The sequence below is a fragment of the Plodia interpunctella genome, chromosome 21 (genome assembly GCF_027563975.2).
Source record: "Plodia interpunctella isolate USDA-ARS_2022_Savannah chromosome 21, ilPloInte3.2, whole genome shotgun sequence".
In the NCBI taxonomy this organism is placed as follows: domain Eukaryota; kingdom Metazoa; phylum Arthropoda; class Insecta; order Lepidoptera; family Pyralidae; genus Plodia; species Plodia interpunctella.
This window is the reverse complement of record NC_071314.1, coordinates 1,503,710-1,515,333: the sequence shown is the minus strand read 5'-3', so window position 1 is coordinate 1,515,333 and position 11,624 is coordinate 1,503,710. Positions and strand designations below refer to the sequence as shown.

At 37.3% G+C, this 11,624-nt stretch overlaps 2 protein-coding genes and 1 long non-coding RNA gene across 3 annotated transcripts in view; 2 read left to right on the top strand and 1 right to left on the bottom strand.

Annotated features, from left to right (window-relative positions):
* LOC128679151 (rho GTPase-activating protein 9-like) overlaps positions 1-11,624 on the top strand; it is a 109,081-nt gene that overhangs the window by 21,387 nt on the left and 76,070 nt on the right. The window lies entirely within an intron of this gene.
* Positions 6,370-9,500, top strand: LOC128679158 (uncharacterized). The gene is made up of 2 exons (XM_053761210.2): positions 6,370-6,800; positions 8,841-9,500. The coding sequence occupies exons 1-2, from the start codon at positions 6,623-6,625 to the stop codon at positions 9,434-9,436; spliced, it is 774 nt and encodes a 257-aa protein (XP_053617185.1). The 5' UTR covers positions 6,370-6,622; the 3' UTR covers positions 9,437-9,500.
* Positions 7,301-10,977, bottom strand: LOC128679154 (uncharacterized). Its single transcript, XR_010370206.1, has 2 exons — positions 10,510-10,977; positions 7,301-9,260 (listed from the first exon to the last, which is right to left on the bottom strand). It is a non-coding gene; the product is annotated as an uncharacterized LOC128679154 (long non-coding RNA).

Genomic DNA, 11,624 nt, shown 5'->3' with positions numbered 1-11,624 from the left:
AATTCACTTTTGCGGGCATTATATCTGAGCCCATGAGATTCCGCATACGTCTCGCAGACGTTTATCAGCCTCTGCAGTGCACCGATCGAAGGGCTCAACAGCACCATATCGTCGGCGTATCCAATGTTGTTAATACACACCCCGTCTATGTGACAACCTATGTTGGTGCTGTTGAGCTCCCCAATCAGTCGGTTCATATACAGGTTGAACAGCTTCGGTGAGCTCATTCCCCCCTGCCTCACCCCGCATTCCAACCTATATACGTCCGAGTGCACGCCAGCCCACCTCACACTATTCCTCTGGTTACTATACCAATATTTAAATATTGATATAACATCCCGAGGCAGCGTAGTGTCGTTAGCCATCTTTTCCCAGAGTACATCATATGCGATGGAATCAAACGCTTTTGAGTAGTCCAGGAAACAGGCAAAAACTGGTGTCTTCCTCTTTGTATAATACTGCACAGTTTGCTTGAGACATAGGATCGCGTTTTCGGTAGACAGGCCAGGTCTAAAGCCAAATTGGTTATCGTGCAAGTCAATATGCGCTCCCAAATGTTTGTCAAGCAGACTGTCCAGTACTTTGGCTATTACAGTGGCGAGTGAGATAGGCCTATAGTTCGTCAGATCTGAAGCATCACCAGTTCTATTTTTCAATATAGGTACGACAACTGTATACATTAAATCGGCGGGCAGGTGACAATGTCTAATACATAAATTAAACAATAAGGCCAGAACCCTGGGAAGGTGCACTCCTGCGTGCTTCAGGTGCTCAATGCTGAGGCCGTCATGTCCAGGAGACTTGCCTCTGTCCATTTTATCAATAATAATGGATATCTCCTTCGCAGAAAAACGCACAATCTGACCTGTCTCATGACTACACTCAGCATCTTGCACCCTCGTCACTGGTTCGAGATGTGGCTGAACCTGAAAGTGTCGCTGAAAAACATTTGCGATATCACGTGGGTCCGTTACACCCGCCACGCTCACAGGGAGACTCGGTGTAGGGTTGAGTCTGTTAGTGTTTTTCCAGAATTTCCCAAACTGTTTTTTACTATGATTTTGAGCAATTATATTAAGTTTTATCTGTTTTTCATTATCTTGACAGTACTTTAGTTTAGACCTGAATGATTTTCTTGATTCACACATTTTTGAATAAATATAACCTGTGCCAGGTTTACCATAAGTTAACCAAGTTTTATACCAATACCGAGCCTCCCTATGAGCGCCACTGACATGTTTATTCCAGCCAGGAACGCACTGAAATTTCTTCTTATTTCTAGCACCTCTATATGTAATCTGAGCAGCCTCCGAGAGAATACAGACGATATTGTTGTACAATTCGTCAATTAATAATTTATGATTTCGATCAGGACACAATTTATCAGCACATTCCATAAATTCGGACGGAAAATGAATTTCTTTAAGCTTGGAATGACAAAATTCATGATATTTATCTATCTGACACGCATCCCTTTCCCCCCAACGTACTGTATTCTGCGGAGTATTTGATAACAATATTTTAGGCTTGATAGCATTAATATTACACTCAATTGACATTGGGATGTGATCAGACCAATACACACCATGGACTACTGACACATTCAATACGGTTGCACGGGCCGCAGCAGTCACTACGCAGTGGTCTAGCCACCTCAAACACCCATACACGTCACTAACAAAAGTATAGGTATCGCTTGGTAATAAGTCCATGTCAATGCACGACCAATACTGTTCAGTACAAAAATTCAATAGTTCTAAGGAAAATTGCTCACCGGGATGTGCGTTGAAGTCGCCCAGAATGAACACTGTTTCCACATCATTACTTTCAACAATAGCGTAGATTTCACTCATGCACTCCGTAAACTCAACTAAATTTTCTTTGCAATCGGTTGGCATGTACACTGTTATAACCAAAAACGAACGCTCACCCTGTGTTATTTTAATAGCCGCGAGACGCACACTTCTGCATGTTAGCACTGATACACACGGGAATACCGCTTTCCGCCACAACAACGCAACTCCCCCATACGGTCGACCTCTCAGCACTCCAGCGGATGTGTCCACGGCAGAATTGCCTGTAAACGCGAAGTTGTCGTCTATGCTGCCCAGAAACTGGATATCATGCGGTAGTAGCCACGTCTCTTGAAGCGCAACTATGTCGGCCTTCTGACACAAGGATCTCACACAATCCACTGATCGCACTACGTTTTTGCAGTTAAAACTAATCATTTTAGTTGTTGTTGTAACTGACATTATTTATGTGTATTTTTACTCGATAATCCGGGTAAGCCTCCGTTCGTTCCACCAAAGTCGATAAAACGTCGGAATGCAATTCCCTCTGGCCAAAAATCATTTTTCAAAAACAAATCAATATTTTGTTTGGGAACGAATACTTTATAGGCATCATAATCCTTCAATACTTTCATATTCACTTTTACTAGCGTAACAGGAATGTTTACTTTTTTATGTACATAGTTAGCAATGTCACTCACTGTCGTTGCCTTCGAAACGTTGTAAATATAAATAGCAACCTTAGTAGCGGCGGCCTTAAAGTTGGTGCTATCGCCAACCACTGCACTTCCTCTTTTTGCTGCAAATCGATTACGCTTTCTGTTTTGCACCGGTATCCACTTCCCCTCTTCTGACGTCGACTCACCCTCCGGTAGAAGTTCTGACGATGTCAGTGTTTTTATTTCGCATAGATCGGTCTGGTTCGGGCCGGCAGTGTGTCGCGGCGGAGCAGACTCGGGCGATAAGCAGACGTCATGAGTCATCAATGCATCGCAAGTATCACGGTCCGCTACCGGTTTGTCAGCTGATCCGGCGTCGACATCGCTCTTAGATACGTTCATAGTTTGCGTTGGTGTACGTGATTCTACACTACCTTCAATTATTGGGCGGTACCTGCAGACATTTTTTGACGAAAGATGATGATTTATTGATATGTCTTGTTCAATATGTGCTGGAGGCAATCCCATGGGGCCACTATCATATTCAAAACTGTCCACTAAGCACGCCCCTCGCTTATAGTTTACTTTACTTTGAAAGTTGTTAACAATGGAAGCTTTTTTCAAATTCTCAATCTCCAATTTTAGCTCCTCCAATTGCCTTTTGGAGACACACTCCTCTTTTAAATAGTCTATATCATAGCGCATCTTTAAGTTGTCTTTTAATAACCGAGTTACATCGACATGGTCAAATGTCACTGGTGGCAATTTGTGCAACTCTCTGGCGACAAAAACGGGTATTTCTTCAGGACGTAATTCTTTGAGAACACAAATAATGTCGTCGATATCTCTAAGAGCTTTTCCCTGCCTCTTTCTTATCTTTTTTCTTTTTGCCGTTGATATGGACTCAAATAATAGATCCTTAGCAAGCTTTATATCATTTTCCGAAAAACCGGTAACACATAGACGACCAAGACTTTCTTCGTCCATCACTTCAATTTTATTTGATATAAAAGCTAACACTTCGTTTATCACAATGTTACACGACGAACACTTTAACAATTTCGACATTGTCACAAAAATAATGCACGCAAAGCACGCACTCACACAACGCGCGCACCGCGCAGACTGAACAATAGGAGCAAAACACGTTTTATCTGCATTATTTGAAGAAGTTTTCGACTACTGTGAGATAAATTATTTGCATTAGTTCTATGCACAGATACTTAGTACAGAGAACAACACTTCAATCAACCCGAATTGCTTGTAAATTAGCCGCTATTACCTCGCTCGGTATGGGCAGGACATCTTGACAAGCATTCAACTGCATTAGCCTCGTGGGAAATTAATTCCCACTTTTTATCAATGTTATCAGGGTCTCAAAAGATTCATTTAACAATTTATTATCAATTCTTTTCAACTGGCTCAAGACTTCGTTTGATGAAATAAATAATGGGGTTGATTTCATATACAGTGCATCAGGAATGTTAGCCTGCGAGGCTACCCTACAAGGCTTTCTTGCCTCTATTTATAAATTGGAGTGCATCCTTGCTTTGAGGAGTGCGAACCAGCTCCTACCAAGTAATTAAAATAACAGAGACATTGACTGGATTCATGTCATAATCTTGATATATATGTAGAGAGAATCCAGTCGAGAATCAATGACGTATATTTGTACATTAATAATACGAGATTAATACATACCTACAATAAGTTTTTATGTAAGTAACAGTGATAATGTTCAATAGGTACCATTTACGGAAATAAGTTAAGCATGCTCATAATTTTATTCTATTAATCGTCAACTTTAACGTTAACTTTAAAATGTGCGCAGAAAACCGCTTATAACGCTACGTTGTCAACGTCAAATGTGACGGTGTAACTCACCCTTAATTGTTACTTGTACGTCAGGGGTTCCACCACAAAATGGCACAATCACAGGATCATTTTGTTTTTCAAATTTACAAAACTAACCATTTCTGATAAAAAATAGTTTTTTCTAAGGAATGGTTAGAACTTATAAACTTATATATAGCGCCCATATATTATGTCTATACTTCAAGGTATTGGTGTCACAGTATAAAAAGAATACTAGCGACGTGGTCAATCTGTCGGTGGTCAGTCCGCTGGGTTCGTGGTGTGCTGTGAGGACTGGAATGTCACGACTGATTGCACACAGCATCAACCGTGACGGTTGTTGGACCAAGCCTACTCGCCCTTGACTTATGTAACCAGTTGAAATATTTATTTTACGTAGGATAGGTCCCCGTTGTAATAAATGTGTACTAACCGACACCCGAACCTCCGCCCGCGGTTCACTGACCTCGAATCTTTGCTAACTATATTCCAAGTTTCGTCAAAGTTGGCCCAGCGGTTTAGTTAGCCGTGAAAACGTGGCAGACTTTCGTCCTTATAATATTAGTATGGATTCATTTTCTTACAACTAGTTAGGGAGTTACAAGTACAACAAGTAATTTACCTATACTCCTAATAAAAAACCTTGGCCTTAGGCAAAAATTAGGTTTAGCAAGAGTGGTCATCTCGCTCACGTCACGCCAGCTCAAAAATGCCTTTTTTCTCCGCTATTCTCTAGTCTTGAAGATCCCTAAATCGTAGGATAAGCAATTTAGAATACATGGATGATACTTATTAAAAAAAAGATGCGTGCACCATGGTTTCCGAAGTAATTATTGATAGACTTTGTAGCTACTCGCCATCTTAGTAAAATATAGTGAAAGAAAGAAAGAAAAATTGTTTATTTGGATGTATCATTACACTAGTTAAATTATTTACATACAAAATTTTTACAAAATTATACACCAAAACGGCCTTCGCTCAGAATGTGTCGTAGATCATAGCATGAGCCACGACGCTGGTCTTCCGCGAATACCAAATTTTCAAAAATAAAATATAAAAATTAAATCAATCACACAATCAAACATTTTCAATTAAAATTACTTACATGAACATAATAATAATTTATATAATTTAATCAAATTCACTTAAATTTAAATTATGGCACATTAATTATTACAATAAACAGATAAAAATGCTTCAATCATACATTATTATTAGTGCTATTATATATATATTATATTATTTCTAGAAGTCCGAAGGAGACTGACCCGCGTCTTCTACCTGTCATGTAATATTAAAAAAATGTCGAAACAAATTGAAAACCTTTTATTCGTTTTAAAATAGAAAGAAACTTCATAGATCAACAAAAAAGGAAATATAGACCGAGACGAGAGCGGACATAAACAAGCTCCGGAGCACAAAGAAACAAAACTATAATCTTAATTAATATATTTAATGCTTCTTCGGACACTATTAACTTTTGTTATTACTCGTACAGAACATTATACTCCGGATATCCATAATATGTGGCCTAGATCCGCGCAATAATAATTTGATGCATGTTTCGCTGTTTCAAATGTGAATTTGTTCTGTGCTAAATTCGACAGTCTACGGTTATTTTGACGCGAGGTCGCTACTGTCTATAATAAGTAACTAGCGGCCCGTCCCGATTTCGCTCGTGTAAAACCATAATAAATTATACTCCTCAAACTTGTACATTATGTACTTTGATATATTATTAGAAAAAAAATGTAAGAAACAATAATGGTAAGCCCTTCTGGCATGATAGGGAGCAACACTGTTCAAATGAGTTTCTTTCGGCATTTCTTCTCAGCAGTGGTCGTTCCGAAATGCCAGTAGTTTGTAGTTTGTGAGAAATAACTATTTAATATAAAAATTGACGTGAAAAAGTGCCTGTGAAGTTTTAAATTCTGAATAAATTATTTTAATTTGGATTTGAATTTGACTTCCTCGGGAATCACACTATTTATTTTAAAAAACCCGAGCCAAATTCCGTTGTGTATTTTTAAAGATACATAAGAATACATAAGCATACATAAGGGCATAAACTGCGTTAAGCGTGCCTCTCGCGTGTCCATACAAAAACGACCCGCGCGTGCCCATGCGCGTGCACACGCTCGTGAGCCCGTCGCGTGATACTTCCGTGCAATGGAGCACGCATGCACGCGACGTGATCACGCATCACGTTGGACGGGTCCACGCGCGAAGCCCGCTAGCGGGTGCACGCGCGTGCTTGTTCAGTTGACAGCGCTATCTCGAATCGACCGCACGCGCGTGCCCGGCCCATAACAAAAAATGACAAATTTTGATACAGAAAGGGTAATTGTTGAAGTTCAGTGTCGTCCTGCCATATGGGACCAATCAAGCGAAATATTTAAAGACCGGGACGCTAAATCAAAAGCATGGCTAGACATTTGTAAAGTACTGTTTGAAAATTTTGATGACTGGAGTGAAGCAGAAAAAAACATACAAGGTAAGTACCTACACTCTTTTTTTATTTTATAATAACGTAGGTTAGGTAAACTATTCTTTGCGCCTAATTTTTATTTTTAATAATCTATGCAATTAGTTATATATAATTAGTTATTTCAATTGTATTTGTGTCAATTAAATGTTTTCAACAATTAATCCAACTATAAAATTAAAACTCGGAATATTTACAATAATTTACCTATGTAAATATAAAATCATGCTTATATTCAAAACTAGTGCAGAGATACTGCGTATTTCTGAACATTGTGAAATTCGTGTGAACAATGTCCCATAATATTGGTATGGTTTTATATAATTATTGCTCGATAAATTCCAAGGTTCTTTCTTTCGGCCACGCGGTCGCCGCCATTTTGCGCGTCACGAGACAACCAGTATGTTCACGACTGCGAGCTTCACACTACTTCACACTATCGGTGTATTTAGGGTTCAAAATCATTTTAGGGCAGAAACAGTGGATCGGTAGGTAAATAAATAAAACAATTATCAACTAAAATATTTATTATATTGGTTTTAGAATTGGGCTAGTAACTTTGTAAAATAAGCGTGCGTTTTGTAGTTTTGTAGGTTTTTCTTTGACATCTCTCAACTTTAGTTTACAACAATCTAAGTTATTTGGTTACATCCTATGATTTTATATAACTAGATTAGTTATACGCCCGCTTTCAAAGGCAAGAGCAATGGAAGGTAATTGCCTACCATGCAGTTAGTCACGCTCCAATCGGTGTCGCGTCTACATGTGTTTGAGTACCAATAATATTTTAGTAAAAAAGATGCCTACTTGTGTTTTTAGACACTGTACAAACTACACATCACTGGATGTGTAATGAAAGAAAAAAAGTTTCATTTTATGCGTAATTACATAACATTTTACCTATTTAATGTAAGAATACTGAATTTCTTATAATTTTCGACTGTCATGGCGGCGCAACTGGTTACATCCGATGAATTTAACAAATAAAATCATTAGGTATATTATTAAAATATGCCTGCTATGTTAATAAAAAATGTGTGGTAAAAAACCGTGAAAATTCAATTATTGAATGTACATAAATTATAAAAAAGCCTTCAATAAATACTGCGATCTTGCCATGACAGCTGTCCGTCTGCAACGAAATAATCTGCGAAGTTATCGCGTAATGTATACGAATCTCTGTGGGTATTTCCAATTAACCCCCGAACTGAACGTATATGGTCTGGTATAATGACAATATCATGAAAGTCATTAATTTGACTTCTTGATCTTATAAAATTATGCAAAATACAAATTGTTTTAAGAAAACAAATTGCTTTGTCTTTTCCAACGTTCAATGGACGATGGAGTATGCGAAATTTATTAGCCATGATACCAAATGTACACTCAATATAACGTCGCGCTCTCGTTAACCTATAATTGAATATTTTTTTTTTGTAGTTTAAATCGAGAGCTCGAGCATATGGCCGCATGACATGGCTAGATAACCCAAATGCTTCATCTCCTACAATAATATAGGGCAAAGCTGCGGTTGCAGCAATGTTGGTTGGTTTATCATTGTGTATTACGGGCAATGCTTTGGCAGGAGGAATATCTATTAAGTCATTGTTGATTTGTTCGTACAATCGGCTTTGTGTGAAAATTGCGGAGTCAGATTCTTTACCCTGCACTCCCACGTTTATATAGGTAAACTCATAGTTGGCGTTACACATTGCAAGCAGTACAATAGAATAGTAATGCTTATAGTTGTAATAGAGGGAACCACTATGTGGAGGTCTTATAATGCGTATATGTTTTCCGTCTATTGCACCTATGCAGTTAGGAAACTGGGCTTGCGTTAAAAAACCTTTTTCAGTCTCTACCCATAGCGCACGGGAAAATTTTGGTATACATTCTTCCTTTAACCTTTCAATTATAATTTGACAAACTTCTGTTACTATTTTTCTGACCGTGGTTAGTCCTGTCTGATACGCCAGATGAATATCGACGAAGGTATGTCCACTAACTAAATATCTGTAATAAAATAAAATACCTGTGTTATTGTTTCAGTGAAAAAGCTGCAGCAAAGATGGAAAACTGCAAGAGACACTTATATAAGAGTGAGGTCTACTAAAAAAAAACTTAAATCAGGCTCCGGTTCCAGGGCAAATAAAACATACATTTACTATAACATGCTGTCATTTTTAGATTCAAACTCGAATACTCAAGGAGAAGAATCGGCAGACAATTTTAATCAGTCAGTAGAGCAAAACGCGTCACCGAGAACTTCACAAAATAATACGATTATTGAAGAAGATTTGATTAATGTACCTAGCACCAGCTCCAGCGTTACCAAAGAAACACGATCTTCCAAGAAACGTAAGTGCGAATCGCCAACTGATTTCGAATTAGAGTTGTTAAATTGCGTGAAGAATAACACTGCAGATAATATGGACGAAGACTTGAATTTTTTTAAGTCATTATTACCAACTGTAAAAAAATTGAGTCGCTTTAAAAAATTATTATTTCGTACGAAAGTATTAGAAGCTTTAATTGATATTGAAAAAGAAATGATTATTACCATTGATGACCTTTCATTAACGCAAAATACGGTAACGAATGATTTAGAATCCTTAAATGTAAGATCAGATACGAACAATGAATAAATAGGTAACAAGAAAGACTTTGAAGATTTGATTAAGACTGTTTAATTATTAAGAACAAAAGAAAGAGAAGAACATGAAGAACTATTTAAGTTAGTAAAAAGCGCAATTTTATATTTATATTTTTCTGGTCTCATGTGCAATTATTATGATATACAAGGGCATTCGCCAAAAGTTTACAAGCCTTGAGGTGTCATGTTCATAAGGAAAGAAACGGGGTCGATTCGGACACTTTTATCTTAAACCCTATTTTGGGGTCAAATAAAAAAGTGTATCAATAGACTATCCCTTTTTTACTTAATGGACCTTTTTTTTGAACCTACTCATAACATTGCTCCTTCATATGTCCTCTTCTTAAATTTAATCTTTTATGTAGTAAACTGTGATTATGATTGTGATGATAAATAAGAATTTAAAATAATATTAGTACCCGATCTAGTAATAGAAGGGAATAATTAATAAGGGAAATATTCATATGTAAAAACTTGCAATCAATATGCGTCATTATAATTAATACTTTGTAAGGTAGGTATATTATTATAATTAAGACATTTAGACTTATTGTACTGTTTTAACTGTTATTGTGTTTTTTTATTTTAAACTTGAACCTGTGATTTTATTAGTGTATTTCAAATGAATAATCAATGACTAATTGTAACGTAGCGTTTATGCAAGACACTGTGATGACTGTTGTGATTAAGTATATAAAAAAATAAGTGAATACGTAGGTATAGATAAAAAAAACGAAAAAGATAAAACTGTGTAATTTAGAAATAACAAAATATAATTAATAAATATAAGAAACTGTGATTAATATGATGATTAATAAGTGTGCGGTTATGTGTTTCGGTCCTAAGAACAGAGTGAACCACATCAAGAAAAACATTTTAAGCCATATTCAGGTGTCACTGCCGAAACAATAAGAACTTCTTCTTCTTTCTTGCTTGATGTGGCTAAACAGTAATGTGACTTACATAAATTGGCAAAAAATATGAGTGTTCTAAACTTTTGTTAAATAATGACTGTTTTTTTACATGAATAAAGATGATTATTAATATCGAAATGTCTTTACTTACCGCAATGTCATTGCAAATCGTTCCATTGGTGATACGATTGACGTAGATTTCAATCGTAGATTGTTAGTCTTCAAATAGGGCTCCAGTTTTGAATATAATTCATCATAGACTTGTAATGAAACTTTAAAATATTTGAAAAAAAACCTTTCATTTTTTCTTAATATACCAAACTTCACCACGAATTCCCCGCACAGTAACCTAGATTCAACGAACGGGCTTACTGGCTGGCGTCTTTTTTTGGCAATTCGTCGTCGCCGTCGTCTTGATAAATAATACAACATTAATTTATCCATTATTACTTATTCGACTGTACACCTCCAACGTCAAAATTGTACTGAGAAAACTGCGTACGCGGATGCACGCGCCGATGCCCGCGCATAAGCACGCGAACGTGCTCACGTGCGTGCACCAGAAGCGTGGCCCGCGACGTGCTCACGTGCGTGCACACGCTTAACGCAGTTTATCCCCTAAGAGAGCGGGAAGCGACATTGTTTTATAGGTATTGTAGTGATGCCGGATGAATTTCACGACCGTTTGAACGCAGCGTGTAGCGTTTCATTGGCGCCCGACATTTTTTTAAATAAACAATCACGTTTTTTTAATTAAACATTTACAAAATTAACATTGTACATACTTATTTATAATTTCACTTTACTTATTTATAAAACTGTGTATGGTACAATCACAGACAATTTAATAAACCCTAATGTGAGCACGCGGCGCAGTTCAAAACGCGCGTGAAATTCACCCTGCCGCCGGCTCCACACTTTCATTCGCCAAATTTTACGATTTCGATGTACATTACTGTTTTTTCCTTGCGGTAAATAAAAGCTCTCATACAAACTACTTACTCTATGCAATGTTCGTACGTTTGCGCCTGTATCTATCTGCGTTTCATGGTAGTTCAATTAAAATGGTCTAATTAAATGAAGAAGCAGCAGTGATCGTTGATACAAACGCGTAACACGTTGCCTACGTCCACATGCTGTCTCTTTTTCCCATATCGAGAGGAAAAGAGAACGCGTGGGCGTAATGACGTGCTTCGTGTTTAATGTTTCGTGGTAGCCCCCCAGATTCGAATGTTACTTATGCCAGAGTTATTGAATCTATCTGAC

Excerpts from the sequence above, each read along its gene's own strand:
- LOC128679158 (XM_053761210.2), top strand. The coding sequence starts at position 6,623 with ATGACAAATTTTGATACAGAAAGGGTAATTGTTGAAGTTCAGTGTCGT. Across the intron at positions 6,801-8,840 it reads AGCAGAAAAAAACATACAAG|TGAAAAAGCTGCAGCAAAGA; the intron begins GTAAGTACCTAC and ends TTATTGTTTCAG.